Genomic DNA, 25,708 nt, shown 5'->3' with positions numbered 1-25,708 from the left:
TAGGGATTATCAAAGATTTGGATATTTTTTTTTTATAACCTAACCCTGACTTGTACTTCTCAACAACATTGTACCTTACTTGTTTGGAGAGTTCCTTGGTCTTCATCGCAGTGTTTGGTTAGTGGTGCCTCTTAGGTGTTGCAGCCTCTGGGGCCTTTCAAAAAGGTGTGTATATGTAATGACAGATCATGTGACACTAAGGCCCCGTACACACGACCAAACATGTATGCTGAAACTGGCCCACGGACCAGTTTCAGCATACATGTTCGGTCGTGTGTAGGCGCGAGCGGGCCGAATTCCAGCAAACATTTGCCCGCCGGGCCTTTTCCCAGCAGACAAATATTCCTGGACGTGTTTTAAAACCGTCCGCTGGAATCCTGCCCGCTCGGACATGTACGGTCGTCAGTACAGACCTACCGTACATGTCCGAGCGCCCGCCGCCCCTTGCATGCTTTGAATGACTTTGACGCATGCGTGGAAGCCTTTAAATGGCAGGCCCGCCCACGTCGCCGCGTGGACGACGCGGACACGCCCCGCGTATTGTTTACGCGCGGACTTCTGTACGATGGTTAGTACAGCCATCGTACAGAAGCCCTCTGGCAGACATGTACGGTGAAAACGGTCCGACGGACCGGTTTCATCGTACATGTTTGCTCGTTAGTACCCGGCCTTAGATTGCACACAGGTGGACATCATTTCACTAAGTATGTGACTTTTTATGGGCTTCATAACAAAGGTGGTGAATACATACACACATGCCAATTATCAGTTGTTGTTTTTTTGAAAAATTGTTTTATGTATATATTTTTCTAATTTTACTTCACCAAGATAAACTATTGCATTCTGATCCATCACATATAATTCAGATTAAAAAAAAACATTGAACTAAAGGCTGTAATGTAACAAAATGGGTAAAAAGCCAAGGGTTGTGAATAATTTTGCAAGGCACTGTATAATAATATATTAATACATATATATGCAATAATGATAATAATATGATGTTTACACTGGCCCTGACAGAAAATAATAATGCTCTTAATCCGGGCCCTTTTGGATCCTAGGTACAGACACTACAAAGGGGTCCAACTTCTTTCACAGGCCACAAAAGGTACGAACTTCAGAACGGTACAGTTATTTTGTTTATTTTTATTCATTTTTTATTTTAGATTTTTTCCTTTTTTATCTTACAAATACACATTTTGGGCCAGATCCACAAACAGCGGCGCAAATTAAGTTACTCAAAACTTATGTCATTTAAGTTAAGGCGCCCTAATTTTGTGTCGTAAGTGGCGTATCCACAGCGCATTTGCGTCCAAAATTGCGCAAGTGTAACTTAAATTCCGAGACGTAAGGCGGGGTTATTGCAAGTGGGAAGGAAGTGGGCGTGCTTCATTGTAATGAGCCGTGACCCCATGCAAATGAAGGGCCGGCCGTACTGCGCATGCGCGCACGAATCTGCTCCTCACTGGGCATGTGCAGAACTTTGCTCGGCGCAATCAGTGAGATAGGAAAAAGGCCAAGTGTACTTAGTTTGAGGATCGCCCTGTGTATAAATAGCCCCAGACAAACACACTTCCCTTGCAAAAGTATATCCCTGTGTTCCCCTTTCCTAGAGCAAGTTGCTTCTGCTCTGTCGTTTGTTGGTGTGTGTTGGTGAGTTGTGTGTGAGATAAAAGTTTTGGAGGAGTAGTAGAGTGTAGTTGGTGTTTTTTTTTCCTAAGTGTATTTTCTGATTGTTTTTTTTCTGAGTGTATTTTCTGTTTGTTTTTTTTCTGAGTGTATTTTCTGTTTGTTTTTTGCGTGTTTGTTTTTGAATTTGTAGTAGCTGTCTGCTTGTGTGTTTAGATTTGTGTGTGTGTTTCTTCTGTGAGTTTTTTTGTTTGTTTGTGTGTGAGTATTTTTGTTTGTTTGTTGTGTTTTGTTGGTGCTGAGTGGTGGCTGTGATGGCACCCAAGCGCAGAAAGTTAAATTTTTCTGTGGTAGAGAAGCAAATACTTGCTCGGGCCATCGTCCAATATGGGCGTTATTTACATGGCCCTGAGAGCCGGAACACCTCCCCGGCCCAGAGGAAGGAGATGATTAAAAAAATAACGGATCAGATCAATGCGGCGGGGGGGGGGAGACGAGGACCACCAGTGGCATACAAAAGAAGATCAACGATCTTAGGAGCCTGGTCCGTGACAAGATGGCCAGGATCAATGCCCATGCCACGGGCACTGGAGGAGGCGGACCCTGCCCCATCAGGCTGACTGAGGAGGAATGGGCAGTGGCCCGGTGTTTCCACCCACAGCAGGTGGTGGGCCTGCGTGGCTATCAATCAGATGTTCCTGTGAGGACAGGTAAGTTTTTGTGTTTTTCTATCTGGTGATTAGCATGTGTGGGTGGGGGAAGGGAAGATGTGCCAAGTGTGTGGATCCTCAAACCTGTGATTGTTTTTTGTCCTCCACAAATAGCCAGGAGATTGCATGCCCATCAGGCCAGGCTGCTGCACCATCCCCAGGACAAAAGGCTGCTGAGGAGTCCCAAGAAGGGCAGGATTCCCCAGGGGAGGGGAGTGGCCACACCTCCCCTCATGAGGAGGTTGAGGGGGAGGAGGATGAGGGGTGGAGGCTGAGGAAGAAGATATGCAGATTGGCAAGGAAGTCCTTTTGGCCTCTGATTTGTTTACCCCTGAGGCTAACCCTGAGGCTGGCAGCAGTCAGGCCACCATCAGGGGTAGCCCCTCCCACTCCTCCCCCAACAAGCCTCAACCCACAAGGGTCTCTCTCTCCCCTCCTCCAGGGCCACAAGCCTCAGCGGCAGGCAGGATGGCGACCCAGGAGACCAGGGGGGTGGCCGAGCGTCTGCCGACCAGTCTGCAGAGGGACAATGCCCGGCAGACCCGCAATCTGGCTCAGATAAAAGAGACTCTGAGCCAGATGGAGGTCAGCCTGGGTGCAATGAGGGAGGCAATCACTGATAGGGCCACAAACTCCTTGGCGGTCATCACATGCTTGTGTGACCTGCAGACCGCCACAACAGGCGTGGCCCAGGAGGTGACTGCCCTGACCCAGGCTGTCCAGGACAATACCCGGGCTGGCCAGGCCAATACGGCTGCCCTCACAAACTGTCTGACCAGGATAGCAGTGGCCTTGGAGGGCAGGCCAGCAAGAGGACAGTCACCAGGGGAGGCTCCTCCTTCCCGTGCTCACCCACCCCCCCAGGATGATCCTCCTTCCCCTGCTCACACACCCCCCCAGGATGATCCTCCTTCCCCTGCTCACACCCCCCCATGAAGATCCCTCTTCCCCTGCTCACACCCCCCCCCCAGGAGGCTCCTCTGGTTGGCCGTGGCCGTGCCCGTGGGCGGCCCAGGCGTAGCAAGCGCCACCGCCATTAATTTTGCAGGGTACTTTTGTTTTTTTATTTTTATGATTTTGTTTGGTATACTGTACTTATGATTTGTTTAATGTGTGTGAATGTGGGGGTGGCATTCCTGATGAAATAAGGGTGTCACCCTCAGTTTTGGTGGAGTAGGGATCCCCAGGACCAGGGAGAAGTGATCACAGGTCCCTGAATGGTGTATGAATGCACAGTGACATAATTGGAGCCGTGGCGGGGCGTTACTGCTCCCAAGTACCATTGGGGGGGTACTTGGATCTAATCCAATTAGATGTGCATGTGATGTGTCTGTGCTAGGGACCACAGTGGGTGTGCATGCATGCATTCTCATTGTGACATAATTAATGTGTGTGTTTACTGTGCAAAGATGCCTTCTGCGAGGCGTCTCCTGGCTGCTGTTCCCTCAGCAGACCGGGTAGAGTTGGTTGGGGGGGGGATTGTCTGGTTCGGGGGTCAGGTCATCACATATGTCAATCTCCAGGCCCCTTCTCACTGCGAAGTTGTGCAGAATACAACATGCACCGATGATCTGGCACACAAAGTCTGGGGAATACAACAGGGTACCCCCAGACTTATCCAGGCATCGGAAACGTGACTTCAGGAGGCCAAATGTGCGTTCCACCACTGCACGGGTGCGTATGTGTGCAGCATTGTAGTTTTCCTCTCCTGGGGTTTGGGGGTTCCGGTATGGAGTCATAAGATGGGGTCCCAGTGCATATGCAGAGTCACCTGGAAGGGAAAAGACAGGAGGATGTTAGTCATGCATGTGCCCCTCGTGATGTCTGCATCATGGGGGGGACAGTCATACCTGACACCCATGTCACTCACCAACCAGCCAGCTGTCCCCATACACGTTCTGTTCCAATTCTCTGAAGATGTTGCTGTGACGGAATATGTAGCTGTCATGGCTGGATCCTGGGAATTTGGCACAGACGTGCCATATGAGGTATTTGACATCCACAATCACCTGTACATTGATTGAATGCCAGTGCTTCCTATTCCGGTACATGTGCTCTGTCTCATGGGGGGGCTGTAGTGCCACATGTGTGCAATCAATTGCCCCGATGGTGCGTGGGAATCCAGCAATTTGGAAAAAATCAGTCATTGTGTCCATTCGCTGGACCTCCTGGGAGGGTTTGATGAATTGATTGGCCATGCGTCTCAGGATTGCAGGGACAACCTGGTGCACACATCTGCTCATGGAGGATTGTGCCATCCCAGCCACACGTCCACTTGTGCGCTGAAAAGAGCCAGTGGCCAGGAAATGGAGTGTTGCCATTACCTTGATCAGTGGCTACACTGCATGTGAGCGTTGTGTTGGGCTGGTGCAGGATTGTGGTTAATTCCAGAATGGCTTCACGGTTGAATCTGAAGGTGCGATACATCTCAGGCCCGGTACACACGGGCAAACATGTACGATGAAACCGGTCCGTCGGACCGTTTTCACCGTACATGCCTGCCAGAGGGCTTCTGTACGATGGCTGTACTAACCATCGTACAGAAGTCCGCGTGTAAACAATACGCGGGGTGTGTCCGCGTCGTCGCCGCGACGATGATGCGCCGATGACGTGGCGACATTTAAAGCCATTTAAAGGCTTCCACGCATGCGTCGAAGTCATTCGACGCATGCGAGGGACGGCGGGCGCTCGGACATGTACGGTAGGTCTGTACTGACGACCGTACATGTCCGAGCGGGCAGGATTCCAGCGGACGGTTTTAAAACACGTCCAGGAATATTTGTCTGCTGGGAAAAGGCCCGGCGGGCAAATGTTTGCTGGAATTCGGCCCGCTCGCGCCTACACGCGACCGAACATGTATGCTGAAACTGGTCCGCGGACCAGTTTCAGCATACATGTTTGGTCGTGTGTACGGGGCCTCAGAAGCAGTCATGCCAAACACATCTAGGCGTCTGCGGTATACCCTCTCCTGTGCCCTCCTCCTCCTCTGTTCCCTCCTCCTTCTTAGCGCCTCTAAATTCACTAGTGCAGTTATGATCATGGATGGCCCTGGCATGTTGGCATACAGATTGTTGTCCTGCAAGTGTGTGTGCTCAGCTCTTCCTTAATGGTGTTGCTTTAGCAGACCTTTACACGGCAGGTGTAAAATTAGGGCTGCTTTTATAAAGTGTAACTTCCCGCCGGGAAACTAACAGAAGCGCACAGGGCGTAATCTACGGCGCACACACTTAATTTTGTGGATCGCCCTATCTCGCTCATTTGCATCTTTGCCTATCAAAACAGCGGCGTGTCTAGCGTATTTTGCGTGCGAAGAAGCGTCGGTGTAATTCTTTTAGGTAGGACGGAAATACCGGAATTTCAGGCGGATCTCATTTTGAGGATCAGGCGCAAATATACGCGCGACGCAAATTTCAATTACGCCGCGTATCTCGAGTTAAGTCGGCGCATCTGCTTTGTGGATCTGGCCCACATTTTTTAGTCAGAATCAGAGTAAACATTGAAATAGGTTCTCGGATAAAGCATTTCCAGTATAAAATAGACTATAGATATAGATATGGTACTCACCTTTCGGAGTTAGAGTAACAGAAGTAATTGATACATGCCACCCATAATATAATCCATTCAAATGTCATAATGCCATATGCAAACAAGTAAAGGTTTTGAGCACACTTTCCATCTTTTTGATCAAACATACTAAAAACCCAAAAGCTTCCTGGAAAAAGTTTAAACAGGTATAGATTAAATAATGCTTACAATGGTTTATGTTACGTGAAAAACAAACAGCAGCAAATGTTCTTTGCTGCATTAATCAAATTTGCCTTCTTAATTGCAAGTTGTACCTTGCTGATTTCTCCTGCATACAGCTAGGTATATAATATCATGGTGCTGATGGTAATGGTCACCTGACAACACAACATTCAAAGCTTTATACAATAAAAAAAAAAATTGTTACAGCTTTGCACATTGTGACTTAAAACTTCACAGTATGGTATGCACTTACAGTTAATTTTTTTGCAGAGGTTTTTTTTTTTTTGAGTGGGGGGTCCAAAAAGACCAGGGACACCCCTTGGCACCTAGTCTGAATTACTATGTGGCCTGTAACATTCTATAAGAAAAGGTGGGTGAACTTCTTTCTTGTCCCCAAGTGTTAACTTTTTTTTTCTGTGGCCCCTTTCCAGCTGCATTTCTATATAGTTGAACTACTAGTGCTCTGTGATGACAGTGGCCCCAAGCAAGGGAAACGCTCAAATGACACCTAAAGCACATCACACTACACCTTACATAGCACATTTTTTTATTAGGCCATATACAAACAAGCGAATACTTGGAAATGGTGTTACACAAAAAATCCTCTTTGGATAAGATCTGAGACCAAGATTATTATTGCCATTTTTAATAAAATTCATATATCATCCCATCACTAAAAAATTAAATAAAAATAGATGAAATTAAATCACCCAATATTCTAAAGGTATTGGGTGCCCAATCTTCTTTTGAGGGTCCTGAGTGCCATGAGCACCAACTGTTTCCAGAATCCCAAGAATCCTTACTGAACAATTTTTTCCAAACGTTATTTAAAGCAAACTTGACCACTTTAACAATGGACAAAGGCTAATGATGTTATTCCAGTGCATGCGCACATGATTTACATTGTTCCCGGAATCTGTAAAATTAGAATCAGATGTGGTATACTCTGCCCTGCACATGTGCCAAAGTAACACTCCATACACACTGTACGTTTGTTGTCTGATTTCCTTTAGATTTTCCAAAACCATGTAGTGCAAGGGGCTGCCCGATTGCGTACAAATTGAAACTCATATTATATGATTTTGGTACATCTGAAGGAAAAAAATCTACAGAAAATTGTATAGTGTGTATCCAGCTTAAGTGTACACCAAATAAAAAACTGCTAGAAGCAAGAGAAAGCTTCTTTTTTTTTTTTTTTTTAAGAAGATAATTTGTAAGTATCTTCTGCCAAATTACTCCACTTTCCCCATACGGCCATATTATCTCCCAGGCATCTTACTCTATATCCAGTCGTAGCTTTATGTCTCTTGACTAATTGATTGCTCAATCGCACCAACTGTGGTCACTCTACAAATCTAAATTTTGCCTTGCCTCTCCCATCCCTCTTAGAACCTCTTTTTTTGGCAACACCAACTTTTATCTCAGGTTTTTCTTTGCCAGAAGCTTTTTCTTGGTGTCATGCTAATAACTTTATTACCCTCTCCTCCTTCCAAGTAGACTCGACTTAACTCTCCTCTAAAAACTGGGACACAATGTTGGATAATATATGCAAATGCAAAAGGTTATTATCGGTTAGGGAGACTGCTGTCAGGTCACATGAGGCCAGATGACAGATGCACACTGTTACGTCAGGAGTGCACCGCTATGATAGCGGACCCTACGGCTGACTGCTGCAGTTGGAACCCTGGGTGGTGCAGGTAGGCAGGTGCACTGGGGTGCCAACACGGATCCCACAGGGAGCTAGAACGTGAGATTCCCCAGAGTCTAAGAGCCAGTTGGTGTTCACCAGAGCCTCTAGTGGTGAGGATGGACTTCGCTGCAGCTGACTCCAGGTCGTGGCCCCTGGAGTCTCCCAGCTCATGCTCACGGTAGGCTATAGGAGGATAAGTTAAAGGTCGGGGCGACAAGTAGACAAGGATAAACGATAAACAAGCCAAAGGTCAAGGGTCAAAAGCAGGCAAGGATAGTCGAGAACGTGCCAAAGGTCAGGGTCACAAGCAAGCAGGGATGGTCGGGAACATGCCAAGATTGGTAACAGAGACAAACGTAGAGCACACGGCAAGCAGAAAACAGGAAACCAAACACATAATATTGCACGGCAAGGCAGGCTTGGAGAACACAGTGTTAAATAGTGGTTCCTGTTGAGGCTAGGGTGGAGCCACACTGAGGTTAGATTACTTAACCATGCAGGTGTGAGAAGGCAAGCCCTAAGGCTGATACACAGACAAGGTAAGAGACAGACAAGTCATGAAGATATTACTGCAAGGTCATGACAACTGCTCTTAAACTACTCACCAGATGGTTTAATGCACTCTCCAAACTTCAGGTTATATACACGGGAGTCTCAGAGTTGTGCTTCCATTGATTCCCAGTTTATGGGTCTCTAAAACATATTTTCTGGGACTGCGAGAAATTGACTCAGTGTGGCATAAAATCTCGACAATAGACTCCAAAATCTTGGTTCAATCACTTACCTAAACACTGCTTGTGTGCCTTCTTTGTGTGCCTATTCCAGGTGCTTTATCCTGGGAGGAAAGACTCATCCATACTATATTGGGTTGCAACACTGTGGGCTATTGCTTTGCAATATAAACCCCATTCTCTTTGCTTATGGAGAGGATTGATACTGTTACACTAATGGAAAGGATTTTTTTATACCTTACAGAATAATATGTTGCAGTTCTTTGCTTAAAGTGGAAGTAAACCCATCTATTTGATAGTTTAAAAAAACAGTTAACATTCCCGGCATGCCGGAAATGCTAGATGTCACATTTGCTTGTGCTCTCAACCAAACTGTCAAACCATCCAATGGCTGGTTTCATAGCTGATCACATGTGCAGCATTGTGGCAGTTGCAGATTAAACAGAGGCCAAGATGGCCACTTCCTTGGCTGAAAACAATAGGAGGGTTTACTTCCACTTTAAGTAGGACATCTGGATTTCTAAACATCACGCTTTTTTGATATAACATAAGGTTTGCCCTATGTGCAAGTGCCTTACCCACTATGGTTGGTCATGATGATCCAATATATTCTTGCTTATTGTATTTGTTTGCGTTTTTTGATACTATGTTCTACTGTGCACTATATTGATATCCTCATTGTGCTTCTTTGTTATTCTGTAACAATTTTTATATGCTCATTCAATTTTCATATTTCTGTACATTAGCACTGTCATGATGACTCTGTATTGAATTAATATTTTTTTCCAATAAACAGATTGTAAACAAAAATTAGTCTCCTCTTTACAGCAGTTTTTTTTTCCATCTTTAGATCTACTTTTTTTTTTTTTTTTTATATATTTTTATTGAAGAATTTCAAACACAATACACAACACATTTAGACAAGACTAGACATAGACAGCTCAAAGTCTTACAACTCTCCATGAGAGGCAGCTGATACATCAGAAAGACAGTAACCTCCGCAAAATAGACATGGTAACAGGCTGAGGTCTGCAACAACCGACATACTCAAGGAAAGAGGGGGGGGGGGGGGAACGGAAATGTCATATCAAAAAAGCATGCCTTAACCAGCAGTCTCCGGTTCCTCCACCCAAACCCGCCATATCTTATCATATTTCTGCGGACATCCGCGATTGGCATATGTGTCTTTATATAAGGGAAGGCTGGTGTTCACCAGGCGCCGCCACTGTACCAGAGATGGGGGTGAGGGTTTTTTCCAATGCATGGCCACATTCTTACGGGCATAGAAGAGCAGTACGCTTACTAGTGTGCATTTGGCTGAGGTTCGGACAACGTTGTCTACGATGCCCAGAAGGCATATCTCCATAGTTAAGGGCAAGTGAGTCCCAGCAATTTTGTTGGTCAGTTCCAACACAGCCTCCCAATAATGTACCACCTCTGGGCAACGCCAGAAAATGTGCGAGAAATCACCTGGGGAGGCGCGACATCGCCAGCACTCCTGTGAATGTGTGGGGTTCATTTTGTGTAACCTGTAGGGGGTGAAGTATGCCCTATGCACTATTTTGTATTGCACCAGTCTGTCACGAACTGACACCAACGTAGAGAAGGGAAGGTCCCATATGTCATCCCAGTCATCTGTATCTAATGTGGGGATGTCAGTTTGCCACCTGGCTCGCAGCCCGTCAAGGGGAGGGAGGGACACAAAGAGTAGAAAGGAGTATAAGTGTGAGGTTTGCTTCACGCCACAATCAAATCTAAGCGTCCTCTCCAACTCCAACTGGGCCACAATACAGGAGGACAAAGGAAACTGCGCCGAGAAAGCATGCGATAGTTGGAGGTACCTAAAACGATAGTGAGAGGGCAGATTAAATTCAGACGAAAGCTCGGTAAAGGGTTTCAGTGCGTTCTGCGAAATAATATGAGATACCAGTTTCACGCCGTACTTTGACCACGCAAAGGGATCTATCAGTCTGTAAAAATGGTCTAAGGTAGGGTTTTTCCAGATCGGGGCGTTGGTTGAAATTTCAGTGGGCTTACATTTTTCAATGGCCAGGCCGGTTCGCCACGCCCGCAGGGTGGTGGTCATAGAGGGGGTCAGAGAGTATGGAGCACGGGGGCCCCGAAAAAGCAAAAACTGAAGGGCCTCCAACGAGCCAACCACCGAGGCCTCAAGAGCAGTGGAGGTGTTTGTACCATCCGGCTTCAGCCACCAGGCCGCCGTTACCAGCTGGGTGGCGAGGTAGTACTTGTAGCAGTCAGGAAATGCCATCCCTCCCTGCGTTCGCGGCCTTATTAAGGTAGATAGTTTATACCTTGGCGCAGAGGTCCCCCAGATAAAGGAGGAAAAAAGTCGATTTAATTTAGCAAAAAAGGACTTAGGTACCCACTGCGGCGAATGGCAGAAGAGGTAAAGAAGTCTGGGGACTATTTTCATTTTAAGAAGATTCACCCTCCCCCATATCGACAGAGGAAGGTTGCCCCATGCCTTGAATTTGGATTGGGCGTCTACCAAAACGGGAAAGATTAAGGGGGATAAAGTCAGAGGCCGAGGTAGAAACATGTACTCCCAAGTATTTAAACGTGTCCACCCAGCAAAGGGGGTTGTCCTGGGGGGAGGTAGATCTGGCCGCCTGGTCTATCGGGAATAGGAGAGATTTGGACCAGTTCACTCTGAGTCCAGTGACCGGGGCGAATGTGTCCAGAACAGACAGAGCGCCCTGCAGGGAGGGGCCAGCATCGTTTAGGAAAAGCAACATGTCGTCAGCGTATAAGGCCACCCTCTCTTCTAGCAGACCCACCCTAAGTCCCTTAATGTATCTTTAGATCTACTTTAAATCTGAATCAGGGGGTACAAAATAAACATGCTAAAGAAGTTCTGTTATGTATGTACATTATAAAGTGTCTATATTTTTACAATGCTTCACCATTTAACAGGAATGAACAGTGCCTTGTGACGTCATCATTCCATTGATAAAAAGGTGAGGCTCCGTAAGTAGAAACTAAAAACATACAATACATACAAAAAGGAATAACAGCCACTTGTCTTATAAAATAAAAAAAAGGAGGACATAACCTCTTTTTAGAATGACTGCAGCATAGATTTCTGAGTAGGAGGACAACTGTATTTACAAAAAAGACTTTTACTTAACCACTTGCCTACTGGGCACATATACCCCCTTCCTGCCCAGGCGAAATTTCAGCTTTCGGCACCGGCACTGTCAATTATTACTTTTTTATTTGTTTATTTATTTATTTTTTTTACTAGTAATGGCGGAGATCTGCAATTTTTGTCACGACTGCGATATTACATCGGACACTTTTGACACATTTTTGGGACCATTCACATTTATACAGTGAACAGTGCTATAAAAATGCACTGATACCTGTATAAGGTGTCCGTTTAATAAACTGTGAAGTTTTTTCTCCGTTCAGTTCACAGCAGTTCTCATGAGGAGAATTATCTCCTCTGCAGCCGGTTTAATAAACAGAGAACTTCAGTTCTCAGATGGTGAACAGAGGTGAAGTTTTTTCTCTGAAAACAGCCGAGATCTGTGTAAAACTTGGTGGACTGCCTGTAATCTCGTGAGATATTGTGAGATTATGGTGCAGCCGAATTCAAACAGTGAAACTAACGTTTAAAAGAACATGTAATTAATGTTTTCAGACATGTGATAACATATATATATATATATAAAATTACATATATATATAAATACTGTATGTATATGTATGTGTGTGTGTGTGTGTATATGTGTGTGTATGTATATATATATTTTATTTATTTACTGAATTTTATTTATTTTTTATTACTTACAGTTTTGGTGTCTTGCCTGGCGTCCATCGGCGGCTTTGTCTGGTCTGGCGTCCGTCTGCGACCTTCGTGGTGTCCTCCCCGCTGCTCCTGCGCTGTCTCTGAGCCGATCCCTGCTTCCCGCGCTGTGTTTGAACGCCGCCGCCGCCGACATATACCGAGCACAGTACACTTGGGCACGCTCGGCTCCTCTCGCATAACCTAGAAGGGAGCCGAGCCTGGCCGACTGTACCCGAGTATACTGCGCTCGGTATATGTCTGCGGCAGCGTTCAAACACAGCGCGGGAAGCAGGGATCGGCGGCAAAGTTCAAACACAGTTCGGGAAGCAAGTATCGGCGTATATCGCGCACACACAATTTTGCCCTGATTTTAAGGGAAAAAAAGTGCGCGTATACGCCGATAAATACGGTATATATGTGTGTGTGTGTGTGTGTATATATATATATATATATATATATACACACACACACACACACACGTGTTATATAGATACTGTATGTGTATATATATATATATATATATATATATATATATATATATACACACACACACACACATATACACACACACACACGTATATTGTTGTTAATATTCATTTTTAACCCACTGGTGTTGAAATTAGGAAGAAATAAGCCTTCTTCCTCTTATCACACCAGCTTCTCTCCCAGATTCTCCACCTCTGAGCTGGTGAATCTGGAAGGGAGATATTTCAGGTGAAGAGCTGTGAAATCTTCAGATCACGGTTTATTAAACTGGCCGTTTGTGACAAAACATCCATGTGATGTGATGTGAAGTGAAGAATGTGTTCTCTGCTCCTCATCACAGTTTATTAAACCGGCAATGCTCTGTGATAAGCAGTGATCAGCCGTGATCATCATGATCTCGGCTTATCACGGTTTATTAAACGTACACCTGTATGTGACTGGCAGGGAAGGGGTTAACACTAGGGGGCATCAAGGGGTTTAATATGTGCCCTGGGAGTGATTCTTACTGTGGGGGAAGGGGACTAACTGGGGGACGCACCATTGGTCTCCTCTCCCTAACAGGACGTGGAGCTCTGTGTTTACACACAGAGCTCCACATCCCTGGCTCTGTGACTGCCGATCGTGGGTGCGTGGTGGACATCGCGGCCGCCAGGCACATGCATCGACACCTGTGTGATGCGGCGGGCGTGCACGCGCCCCCCAGTGGCGCACGGCCATAGGCCGTATATTGACGGCCTCCTGGCAGATCAGAGCCATCTTGCGGCCGTAAATAGTCAGCCGCAGGATGGGAAGTGGTTAAAGTGTCATTAAGCTATTACATGCTGTTCATACTCACACAGTCGCTATGGGATTCCCTTTTTGTATTTTGCAAAAAATCTGGTTGATCCTGCTGTTCTCAACCTCCCCCTTCTGTCAATGTCCCCACTGCAGTTGGGGATTTTGCAGAGAAGTGTTGGCAGCTATTGCACATGCTTAGTTTTCATTAGTCCAGCCTACAGCCAGTACCTTTTGGCTTTTTAAACAGCTTTGCTGATTCCCTCCATGGTCTCCCATGGCCAACATCTCCAGTGTGCTCCTACTGTGTTCCTGTGTATGACTTGGCCTGCGCTGACTTCTCTTCTTATTCCTGCTACTGATTTTTGACTTCTGACAATGCTGACTTCTAGTTCCCTGATCCTGGCTCATCTGATTATCCACTCTGTCTTCTGGTTTTGATGAAATTTTTGAACTGTTGTTATTTTTGCTATTACATTAAATGTGTCATTTTAAAATAAACATGCTAAAGAAGATCTGTTATGTATGTAAATTATAAAGTGTCTATATTTTTTACAATGCTTCACCATTTAACAGGAATGAACAATGCCTTGTGACGTCATCATTCCATTGATAAAAAGGTGAGGCTCCGTAAGTAGAAACTAAAAACATACAATTCCCATCATGCAATGGAAATTGTACTAATGGGCAGGATGTGGACAAGTATGTACTGTAGACATTGGCAGGCAATGTTCATTAAAATTGGGAGTGGGATGGGGTAGTGGCGCTGCCCTACTTATAAACTGTGTCAAGTAATAATTGTGGACAGTGACCCTGAGGGGTGCGTAAATAAGTATAGTATTAGTAAAACCAACATAAATAGTGAAACACAACAACTGGATACCAGCTAAATACTAAGTGTAATGACAGTGACCAGATACTGGCATATAAAAACTAAACTAAACCAAATACACGTAATGTGATATAACAAACGGATAAACCAAACTGTGCTGTCACTGGTAGGCTGTGAACTAGCCTGTGTGTGTGTTTCCACTGAGTGAGTGCGGTACACTCGTAGAAACCATAGACATATGGAAAATAATATAATGCAAGAAATTAATAAAGTGCAGTGAGGCAATCAGTCTTCATAGGGTAATAAATAAACAAAAATAAAAATAGTAATAGTCCAATGGTGTAATGCAATAAGGAAAACAGTCTTCATAAAAAATAAATTAACAAAGTACAAAGTCCATCCAAGGAATGGAGGAATCCGTGCTTGCAAAGGTGCACCTAAAAAGGTGAGTGCTCAAATGAACATTGGTGAAAATTCCACGCAGTGATCACGGTGCTCCCCCTTTGGGTCCCCACTCACCAGAGGCACTAACCCCTGCAGGGGTAAAGTGCAAGAAGTATGCCTCCAACGGCTCTGGAATCTCCCACGGCTCCTCTGTTGTCCTTGGGGCCTCCTTTGCTTCTTAATGGTGGTATACCGAATTCAGGGGTGAAGGTTGTATTTATTGGTCCACAGTCCTCCAAAAAAACAAATAAACTGGCATAGCGTGGTATGTTTGATCAAACGCTGGTTTATTGACACTAGCAATACCATGCACAGTGTGTAAAATAATAAAAAATACTGGGCAATAAAAACAATAGAGCAAGGGAAATGCTCTATGTGGTGATAAAAACTAAAAACAAAAGTTGCAGGTGGAGTGGCTAACAGCTGCTAGCATAACTCCTATCGCCGCACTGCGTGTACCAGGAAGTGTCGGCAATAGCCTGGAAACGGCGTGCGTTCCACCAACGACCAACTGGAAACCGGAAGTGCGTGCGTGTGTGCGTGTATCCGCTTTACGCACGTTTCGTTCAGATACGTCTTCAGAAGCGGCTTCTGAAGACGTATCTGAACGAAACGTGCGTAAAGCGGATACACGCACACACGCACGCACTTCCGGTTTCCAGTTGGTCGTTGGTGGAACGCACGCCGTTTCCAGGCTATTGCCGACACTTCCTGGTACACGCAGTGCGGCGATAGGAGTTATGCTAGCAGCTGTTAGCCACTCCACCTGCAACTTTTGTTTTTAGTTTTTATCACCACATAGAGCATTTCCCTTGCTCTATTGCCCAGTATTTTTTATTATTTTACACACTGTGCATGGTATTGCTAGTGTCAATAAACCAGCGTTTGATCAAACATACCACGCTATGCCAGTTTATTTGTTTTTTTGGAGGACTGTGGACCAATAAATACAACCTTCACCCCTGAATTCGGTATACCACCATTAAGAAGCAAAGGAGGCCCCAAGGACAACAGAGGAGCCGTGGGAGATTCCAGAGCCGTTGGAGGCATACTTCTTGCACTTTACCCCTGCAGGGGTTAGTGCCTCTGGTGAGTGGGGACCCAAAGGGGGAGCACCGTGATCACTGCGTGGAATTTTCACCAATGTTCATTTGAGCACTCACCTTTTTAGGTGCACCTTTGCAAGCACGGATTCCTCCATTCCTTGGATGGACTTTGTACTTTGTTAATTTATTTTTTATGAAGACTGTTTTCCTTATTGCATTACACCATTGGACTATTACTATTTTTATTTTTGTTTATTTATTACCCTATGAAGACTGATTGCCTCACTGCACTTTATTAATTTCTTGCATTATATTATTTTCCATATGTCTATGGTTTCTACGAGTGTACCGCACTCACTCAGTGGAAACACACACACAGGCTAGTTCACAGCCTACCAGTGACAGCACAGTTTGGTTTATCCGTTTGTTATATCACATTACGTGTATTTGGTTTAGTTTAGTTTTTATATGCCAGTATCTGGTCACTGTCATTACACTTAGTATTTAGCTGGTATCCAGTTGTTGTGTTTCACTATTTATGTTGGTTTTACTAATACTATACTTATTTACGCACCCCTCAGGGTCACTGTCCACAATTATTACTTGACACAGTTTATAAGTAGGGCAGCGCCACTACCCCATCCCACTCCCAATTTACTTCTACCCTTCCCCTCGGGGAATCGTTTTTGGGGGGCTGCAGCCTAACAATTTTAATTTATTTATCGTACATTTTTTATATATTTATCTCATTGGTACCTATTGGCCCCACACTACAGTTCACTGCACCTGTACTAGCCTTGGTGGGTCCTAAGCGCGGTTCATTCTCCTTTTTACAATGTTCATTAAAACCCTGCAATCTGAGAGCATTAGTCTGACTGGGAATCTGAGATGCCAGAAACTGCACATTACAGTAAGCAGTGAATATTTAAATATGTCCCTGCTCACTGAAAAATAAACTACAGAAGGAAAGTTATAAGACCAGTGGTCAAGAAGAACAAAAGGGGATGACAGCCACTTGCAAGGCCGTCTTAATAGCATCATGAGCCCCTGGGCAAAGTAATGCTCTGGGGCCCCTACAATGGACAGAGTGCGGGTAAACAGACATCAGATAGGTAGGAGGCACCTTTTGGGCTAAAGGACCAGCTGCTTTTGGGAAAATGCAGGGGCCCCCCATGCAGCTGGGGCCCCTGGGCAGTGCCCATGTGTGCCCTCTCATTAAGACAGCCCTGGCCACTTGTCTTATAAAATGAAAAAAGGGGGACATAACTTATTTTTAGAATGACTGCAGCATAGATTTCCGAGTAGGACAACTGTATTTACAAAAAATGTTTTACTTAAAGTGTCATTAAGCTATGACATGCTGTTCATACTCACACAGTCGCTATGGGATTCCCTTTTTGTATTTTACAAAAAATCTGGTTGATCCTGCTGTTCTCAACCACCCCCTCCCCCCTTGATCCTGCTGTTCTCAACCTCCCCCTTCTGCCATGTCCCCACTGCAGTTGGGGATTTTGCAGAGCAGTGTTGGCAGCTATTGCACATGCTTAGTTTTCAGCGTATTTTTTACCCTGAACATTTCTTCCTGTCAGGGCTGGGCTCCTGCTATTTACTAGCAGCACTTTCTTCAGTGCACAGAGGCTGCTCAGCTGTCAGTTAATTACCAGCCACTCATAGTTTCCACAGTGACTCACCTGGTTACCATTACCTGACTCATTAGTCCAGCCTACAGCCAGTACCTTTTGGCTTTTTAAACAGCTTTGCTGATTCCCTCCATGGTCTCCCATGGTCAACATCTCCAGTGTGTTCCTACTGTGTTCCATCCTGTGTATGACTTGGCCTGCGCTGACTTCTCTTCTTATTCCTGCTACTGATTTTTGACTCCTGACAATGCAGACTTCTGGTTCCCTGATCCTGGCTCGTCTGATTATCCACTTCTGGTTTTGATGACATTTTTGAACTGTTGTTATTTTTGCTATTACAATTACAATTTTAACTGCATTTTCTGTCTCTGCATGTATTGGTTTACCATAGTGTTACAGAGGCTCCTGATTCAAACTGCTCATGTTAGAAAATACCAACCAGCCATTTGGCTATTAGAAATGTGAATGCATGAAGATGTTTGTCTAAAAGAATTGCGCATGTCATCATGAATCTCCACAGAATGGCTATCAGGAAGTCACAAATGCGTACACGAACGCACAAATGGGCACATGCACAATGTATGTTGGCGCTACACAGACTATTTAAGGATGCTTCTGCCTGTGCTCTAATGCTGACTGGAGGAGGGAAAGCTTGTGTCTTTACTGTAGCCAGGCAGGTCACCTATTGAAGTTTTTTCCTATCCATCTAAAAAAACGCCCACACCTGATGTCCTGTAGGGGAAAGACCTTAGGTGGCATCTTTGTATCCCCACACCCAAAAGACAGGAAGTCCCCCTTTATATAACCCCTCCCATACTTGGAGTACCTCAGTTTTTTTCGCCAGCGCCTAAGGTGTTGGTTCACGGTTGTTGTTGTGCTAAAAAGAGCTTCCCTAAGAAGTCCCTGATGGGATCAAGGGGCTATGCAACCGGATCCATTTAAAATGCCTGAAAGAGCCAAATGGATGGTACCCGAGCCTCAAGGAAGAGGAACAAGGTTTTTGGCCTGTAATGGTTCTCTTTGAGAGCTGGACACTGAGATCCAGCACCTTGGATCACGTGTATACTATGCCAAAGAGTTGCTCTGGCAGGGTGCTGTACAGGTCCAAGGGAGTGGACTCCATATACAAAGGGGACCCGGTCCTTGAAGATCTGTCATTACTTGGCTGCCGTGATGGGTGAAGATTGGGTCTGTCTGTGATTTTCAGAAGAATCCTGACAGCGGGACTGGTATGTAGAAAGGTCCTAAGGAATGCATAATGATTCACTTATGGATTTTTTCTTTTTGAGTAGACAGTGTCTTGTCTGTGTTTTGCCACTAGAGGGTGTCAAATGTAAACATACCTGGTGTCTAACATTCCATGCTTCCCCTGTGTTTAGGCCCAGTGTCCGCAAACGCTTCTGTGGACAGTATTGCTTCTTCTTCACTCGGTCAGGCCAAATCAGTAGGGGTTTGGGGGATCATCCGCCTCCAGCACAGCGGTCAAGATCCCCCTAGTGTGACCGCGAGCCATCTCCGCCATGGGACCAGCCTATCCACGTGTGCGCGGGAAGTGTCACCTTTAAAGAAAAAAAAGGGGGCGTGCACATGATACACAGCGCAGCCGCAAGGCTTACTGGCTTTAAAAACTTTTCACTCTGGAAGTGTCTGGTTAGCTGACGGTGGGACACAGAGCATACAAGGGCATGTAAGCTATATAGGTGTTGTATACAGGCATTCCTAGGCACGTCTACTCAGCATCAGGCTGAGCAATTATAGTGGCATATTATTCATATTATTCATTTTCATACCTCTGCTTTTTGTGCTTAGGATTATGTCTTTCCGTAAAAGGGGGAATATTGCAGGGGGATCGCAAGGTCGCTGTGGTCAGGGTCTGAGGCTCCAAGACATACATCCGCAGTTCAATCCTCCCCTGAAGGACCTGAAGCAACTGGTCAATCTGAGTTACCTAGACTCTCAGGTGTTGTCCAACTTTTTAGCCTCTGCATATGTCACTAAGAACGATTTGGCTTCAGCACTGGCTGGTTTGAAAGGGAAAATAGCTTAGATGCTCGCATCTTCCTCCCAGGATGGGAGAAAACGTGGCAGATCCCCGTCTCCAGCCCTTGACCTTCCTGTATCAGAACCAGAATGGGCAGAAGTTATTGAAATACCTTTGGGGGATCAGGCAGAAAGGCATACAGGTGACTCCTCTTCTGAGGGTTCAGCGTCTGAGGAACCTTTTTCAGCCTCGCAATCCCTAAAATTGCTGATTCAATCCCCTTACGGAAATTGGTCCGTTCTGGATACAAGTTGCCCCCAGCAGAGGTGGATGATGTTTCCGTCTCCTCTTTGGGTTCGCTAAAACCTCCACAAGGTTCACATGCTTTGCCTGTACACCCATTGCTGGAGCAACTAATTTATGCAAATAGGGGGATCATCCAGATAAGCTTCCTCCTAAGAGATTTTCTCTTCCTTATCCTATGGAGGAAAGTTTATAAAAGAGTGGGTTTGCTAGAAGTAAATGCAGCTATCTCCTCTGTAAACAGGAGTTTGACTTGTCCAGTGGACAACGTCCAGGTGTTTAGTGATCCAGCCGATAAGAAGCTGGAATCTTTGCTTAAAGCCTCATTTGCTGTAGCTGGTGCAGTAGCACAGTCTGCAGTGGCAGCAATAGGCATTTGTCAATCCCTCAGGGACGAAATAAAGCAGGTTATCAAGAAGGTGCCTGCTTAAGGAGACGAAACCCACGTTTTAGCTGAGCTACCTAGGGCATTATGCTCTGCGGTAGACACTATCAAGGATTCTATCCATCAGGCATCATGCCTTGGGCTCATGTTGGTACATATGCGTAGGATTCTGTGGCTAAAAAATTGGTCAGCCGAGTTGCCATGCAATAAGCTCTTGGCTGGTTTTCCCTTTCATGGGGAGAGGTTGTTTGGGGAAGATTTGGATAAATACATCCAGAGTGGTAAAAGTACCCTCCTGCCGGTTAAGAGGAGGAGTAGGCGTCCTTCATTCAAACATGCTTCCTCTCCAGTGCCAGAGGCAACAGCCTCCAGGCAGTCACGATGGCCTGCACCGTCAGGGTCAAAGGGTAAGCCTCAGGGCCAAGCACAGAGCCAGAAAAATCCCTGGGGTCAGAAGCCCACAAAGCAGAATCCCAAGGCTTCCTTATAAAAGTGGTGCCCCCCCGCTTGATTGAGTGGGGGAAGACTTCAGTGGTTTTTAGAAACTTGGCAAGAGGAGATCCAGGACTTTAAGCATGAGTCAGGATATAGAGTTTTCTACACTCACACTAGTAGGATACTAGAGGGTGCTACACTCATATAAAGTAGAAATATGTATTATTATTTTATTTGTGATGGTAGTGATAACATGCAAGTTCATTTTATTTTAAGAATGAAAATTATCCAATATTGTACCAAATCAATGGTATTCAAAACTTTTTAATGCTCTAGTACAGCAGCATTAGCTTTCTGGTGTAAATGAGGCCTTACAGATGCTGGACCTGCCAACATTTACAGAACTGCATGCTTCTTTCCATAGAGCATCCATGACTTAATACTTGACTTATAATTGCATATTTGTACAGGGTAGTATATTTCATTGCTGCCTGAAACTTCTTTAATAACTGCAGAGTAGAGAACTTTTGGTTGAACTAGATGGACTTTGAACAACCTAACTATGGAACTTAATACAATACAAAGATAAATAATGTTTAAAAATTATTGCAACTATATTTAGTTTAAATAATAATAATAATAATAATGCTTTAAAACTATTACAATATATTTAATAATTAGTATAATTGAGCTAGAAAATAATTAAAACAGGAAGTGTTTTAAAATATATACCGTAATTACACTAAAGAAAATCTAAGTAATCAAATAAAAACAAGCTGTCATATATTAGATATGCATAAAAGAAACATACCAGTAATGAACCAGCCAAATGTGAATAAAAATATCGCTGTGTCCAAAACGGTAGTATAACACTTCTTTAATACCCTCAGAAGCAGAATGCCAGAAGCTACTATTTGTGCAACACCAGTTATTATAAGAAATACTGGTATAATGGGCTGAATAGGACAGTCGTCTTTGTATAGGCCGCCTGTTAATGAAAGAAATATCATATTTAGATACCATATTTCCCCCCCCCAGAATGTATTATCTATAAAACTATAACTGTGCAATATGTGTGTCTGTATGTAAAATAATGTAATTTTAAGCACAACATGATCATATCATTCCACTGTTCTGTTTTGATTTCAGCGATGTACAATGCTTGTGTGCTCATTATGTGAACCAGTAAAACTACTAATATTAGAAACATTGTTAAAAGTTTTTCCTTAAACCAAAAAAAGAAAAAAAAAAAAAGAAAAAACAAATAGGGGGCAGAAAATACATTGTGGCAGAGGGCTCTTTCACACAGGTGTTGAAAATAGGTGGTTCGGTTGCGTTTTTAATGCCACGCAAAATTGTTACTATAAGGAGCAGTTGGAGGTGCTCACACTGCAGCGTTTGCATTGCTTTGCGTTGCGACGATGCAAAAATAACACTGCCTGCAGAGTTTGGCATGCGTTGGACGTTTTGCAACTGCCTTTATTCACTTCTATTGTAATGCACCACAACTGCACCTTAAATGCACTGTAAACACCTAAAGCGTCAGAAGTGATAATTTCCTATTTTGGCCATGTAAAAAAAACTCACAGGACATTTGACATGCTCATTAACGCTATAGGTGCATAGGTGCATGTTAAGTGCATGTGGCCTGGTACAGTTTAGGAGGGGGGGCACTCTCTCGCCCCCATCTTTTCCTGGTGCCTGCCAGGTTGCGTGCTCGGATAAGGGTCTAGTATGGATTTTTGGGGGGGAATCCCACGCCATTTCTTTTATAATTTGATGTAGGGTTCCCCTTAATATCCATACCAGATCTGGGGGCTGGTAATGGAATTTACGTGGACCCCCATGCATTTTTTTTTATTATTTTTCAATGACTTTGATCCACATTGCCGGGACCCGACAATTCATTATAGCCACGAGTAGTTTTAAATGACTTTTTTTCCTTTTAGAAATGTCATTTTGTGCAGAGACTGTTATAAACACGGGAAACATGCACTACTTTACAGGCATACTATAGACACTCCTCAGGTACCAAATTTAAAGGAATATTTCACTCTTATTGTTTCACTTTAAGCATTATTAAAATCACTGCTCCTGAAAAAACTGATGTTTTTTTCAAAAAAATCTGCATTGATACATGTCCCCTGGGGCAGGACCCAGGTCCCCAAACACTTTTTTTTGACAATAACTTGCATATATTAACCTTTAAAATTAGCACTTTTGATTTTTCATGTTTGTGTCCCATAGACTTTAACGGTGTTCGGGTGTTCGAACAAATTTTTTGCCTGGTCACATGTTCTGCTGCGAACCGAACCGAGGGGTGTTCGGCTCATCCCTACTGTGCATACAAAACTTTAAAGCTATAATTTGCTATAATTTATTCTTAAAAGAGACGTTTGTGAATACACAAATAATAAACAAACAATCACGCTCTCCTCGATGGCTGCAGAACTGATCCTAGCTGCAGCTGTCCCCCACTGGCTCTACATAGAGAACTGAGTGTTTAAAACCCACTGAACTCTCAGTTGTCGGTATTCAGTTGGCAGAAAGCCAGTGACCGTCAGTACTTCCCTATCTTCCTCTCACCATACCTCTATCTAGCACAACTCTATCTTCTATAGAAACATGCAATGTGGCAGTCTGTCCCCTTGTAAGTCCATGCACCGTGTTGTAGTACTCACCCTGTCCTCCTTGCTCATGCAGGGAAGATTCCTTCCAAGTTTTTCCTGCTGTTAGAATTCTTTCAGGCCAGCAACTGAGCGCTGGCCCGAGGCAGAGCACCGCCCCCCCTACTGCACTCTCCCACTGGCCTGGCTGCGGGAGGAGGAGGGAGCTCAGCGCTGACGTAATGCGCTGCGACTGTGACACCCAGAAGTGGGGACAGTATACCAGAGACAGGTATCTGCTCTTCCTCCCCCCGAAAGGTGTCAAATGTGGCACTGGAGGGGGAGAAGGCAACAAATTAGTGGAAGTTCCACTTTTGGGTGGAACTCCACTTTAAGCATGAGTCAGGATATAGCGTTCTCTACACTCACACTAGTAGGATACTAGAGGGTGCTACACTCATATGAAGTAGAAATATGTATTATTATTATTTTATTTGTGATGGTAGTGATAACATGCAAGTTCATTTTATTTTAAGAATGAAAATTATCCAATATTGTACCAAATCAATGGTATTCAAAACTTTTTAATGCTCTAGTGCAGCAGCATTAGCTTTCTTTAAATGCTTTTTTAATAGCTAAATCTATCTGCAGTCTACCAAACTTTCAGAAGTGTTTTGGTGCCCACACAGAAAACTAGCCTAGTAACATATGACTTTAACAAACACTGACTGCAGAATAAAATATAAATCTCATTTTTGATCACATTCAATTCTAAATGGCTTGAAAAGGCTTCTATATATGTATGTTTTGACAATTTTTGGATCTGCCATTTTTTTGGGGTGAATTGGGTTACAAACTCATATGAATAACTTGCAGACAAGCAAGTGCCAGCTCTGCTAGCTAAGACTTCCTGGGATAAATTACAATCAGACACAATAAGAGCACTTACTCACTGTGCTTGTTACCACATTTAATCACCAGGGAGAAATAATATGAGAAATAGCTCAAAATTCTTTGATTTTCAGTGCACAACTTACCCATAATGATCATAACTATGCCAATGCCACACCAGAATATTAGACCTGTGATCTGAAAATCTGAAAATCAATACATTATTTAAATATGTTGAAACAATTATTTTTAATAATGAAGTAGAATAGTAAATAAATTAGGGGAAAATACAACAATATACAAGGCAAATAAAGAGCAATTTATTGCAGGTTATACAATTGTTATATCTTTAAAGTAGTTGTAAAGGCAGAAGGTTTTTATTTATCTTAAGGCCTATTGCACATGATACTGCTGTTTGAGCAGCTACTTTTTTCAGACTTTTTTTAATTTTATGTATTCGTGTGTATTTAATGCTCTTTTTCACGTATAAGCGTTTACGCATTTTTGCAAAAATAAGCAAAAGCGTATTCTTGCTTTCTCATTCTGCACATAATGTAAATGGGCATTTGCGCACATTTGTGTGTATGAGGCATAAATTACTGACCAAAAAAGCACGAAGAATGCACAACGCTTATTTACGTGCCTGTGTGCATAGACACATTACAATTAATGGACTGTAATGGCTCAGAAAGAAAAAAAAGCTGTACTGAGATTTTTCAAGCTGCAGTGTGCAAGAGGCCTAATGCATTCTATTCATTAATATAAAAAGTCTTCTGTGTGCAGCAGCCCCCCTCAGCCCCTCTAAGACTTACCTGAGCCCCCTCTCTTTTCAGCGATGTCTGCAAGTGCCTTGGCCATACAGGACTCTCTCTCCTGATTGGCTTAGACAGCAGCAGTGCCATTGGCACCAACGTCAGTTCTGTGTCTGCACGGATACATTGCTCGGTTGCCCCCCTTAGCAAGCTGCTTGGGGGGGAGGGGCCAAGAGCTACAGCCAGGGACCCGAGAAGAGGGGAATCCGGTCTGCCCTGTGCAAAACCACTGCACAGAGTAGTTAAGTATAACATGTTTATTAATTTAATAATAAAAAAAAAAGACTTAAAAAAAAGACTTTACAATCAAGAAGTAAATTTGTTGTTTTTGATACTTACATACAAAAGTTGTGCAGTCTGTTTTTTTGCACCTAAACATAATAACAAAACAATTAACTGAATGCATGAGAACAATGGGGGGAATGGCATGTTGGCGGTGCTGAGTAGAATAAGTAGTAAGATAATTAAATTTTATAACAATTTATTAAAATATCAAAAATAGAGTTTTATACAATACTGAACTGAATGCACCAATAGTTTAAAAGGTAGATGTCTTTATGAAGTGACAATTATTAAAGTGGGCTTATATTGATTCAAAGTAGACTTCCACTCTTTGAACAATAATGCTTGTTGCTTCATTGAGATGTTACATTTCCCTGCCTGCACAAGTCATCAGTTTAAAAAAAAAAAAAAAAGACACATACTGTAAGTGGTTTGTGGAGCAATATAGTAAACAAGACAACAGCAAGTAGTAT

General features: G+C 43.9%; 1 protein-coding gene across 1 annotated transcript in view; it reads right to left on the bottom strand.

Annotated features, from left to right (window-relative positions):
- LOC120917512 (transmembrane protein 272-like) overlaps positions 1-25,352 on the bottom strand; it is a 55,389-nt gene extending 30,037 nt beyond the window's left edge. The window contains exons 1-4 of the mRNA XM_040328857.1: positions 25,293-25,352; positions 24,288-24,347; positions 21,456-21,632; positions 5,904-6,051 (exon numbers count right to left, since the gene is read on the bottom strand). Coding sequence (XP_040184791.1) covers positions 5,904-6,051; positions 21,456-21,632; positions 24,288-24,347; positions 25,293-25,332 — 425 coding nt within the window. The 5' untranslated portion in view covers positions 25,333-25,352. The remainder of the gene's footprint in view (positions 1-5,903; positions 6,052-21,455; positions 21,633-24,287; positions 24,348-25,292) is intronic.
- Between the last annotated feature and the right edge of the window lie 356 nt (positions 25,353-25,708).

Source organism: Rana temporaria, chromosome 11 (assembly GCF_905171775.1).
Source record: "Rana temporaria chromosome 11, aRanTem1.1, whole genome shotgun sequence".
NCBI lineage: Eukaryota > Metazoa > Chordata > Amphibia > Anura > Ranidae > Rana > Rana temporaria.
This window is presented reverse-complemented; position numbering and strand designations above follow the sequence as displayed.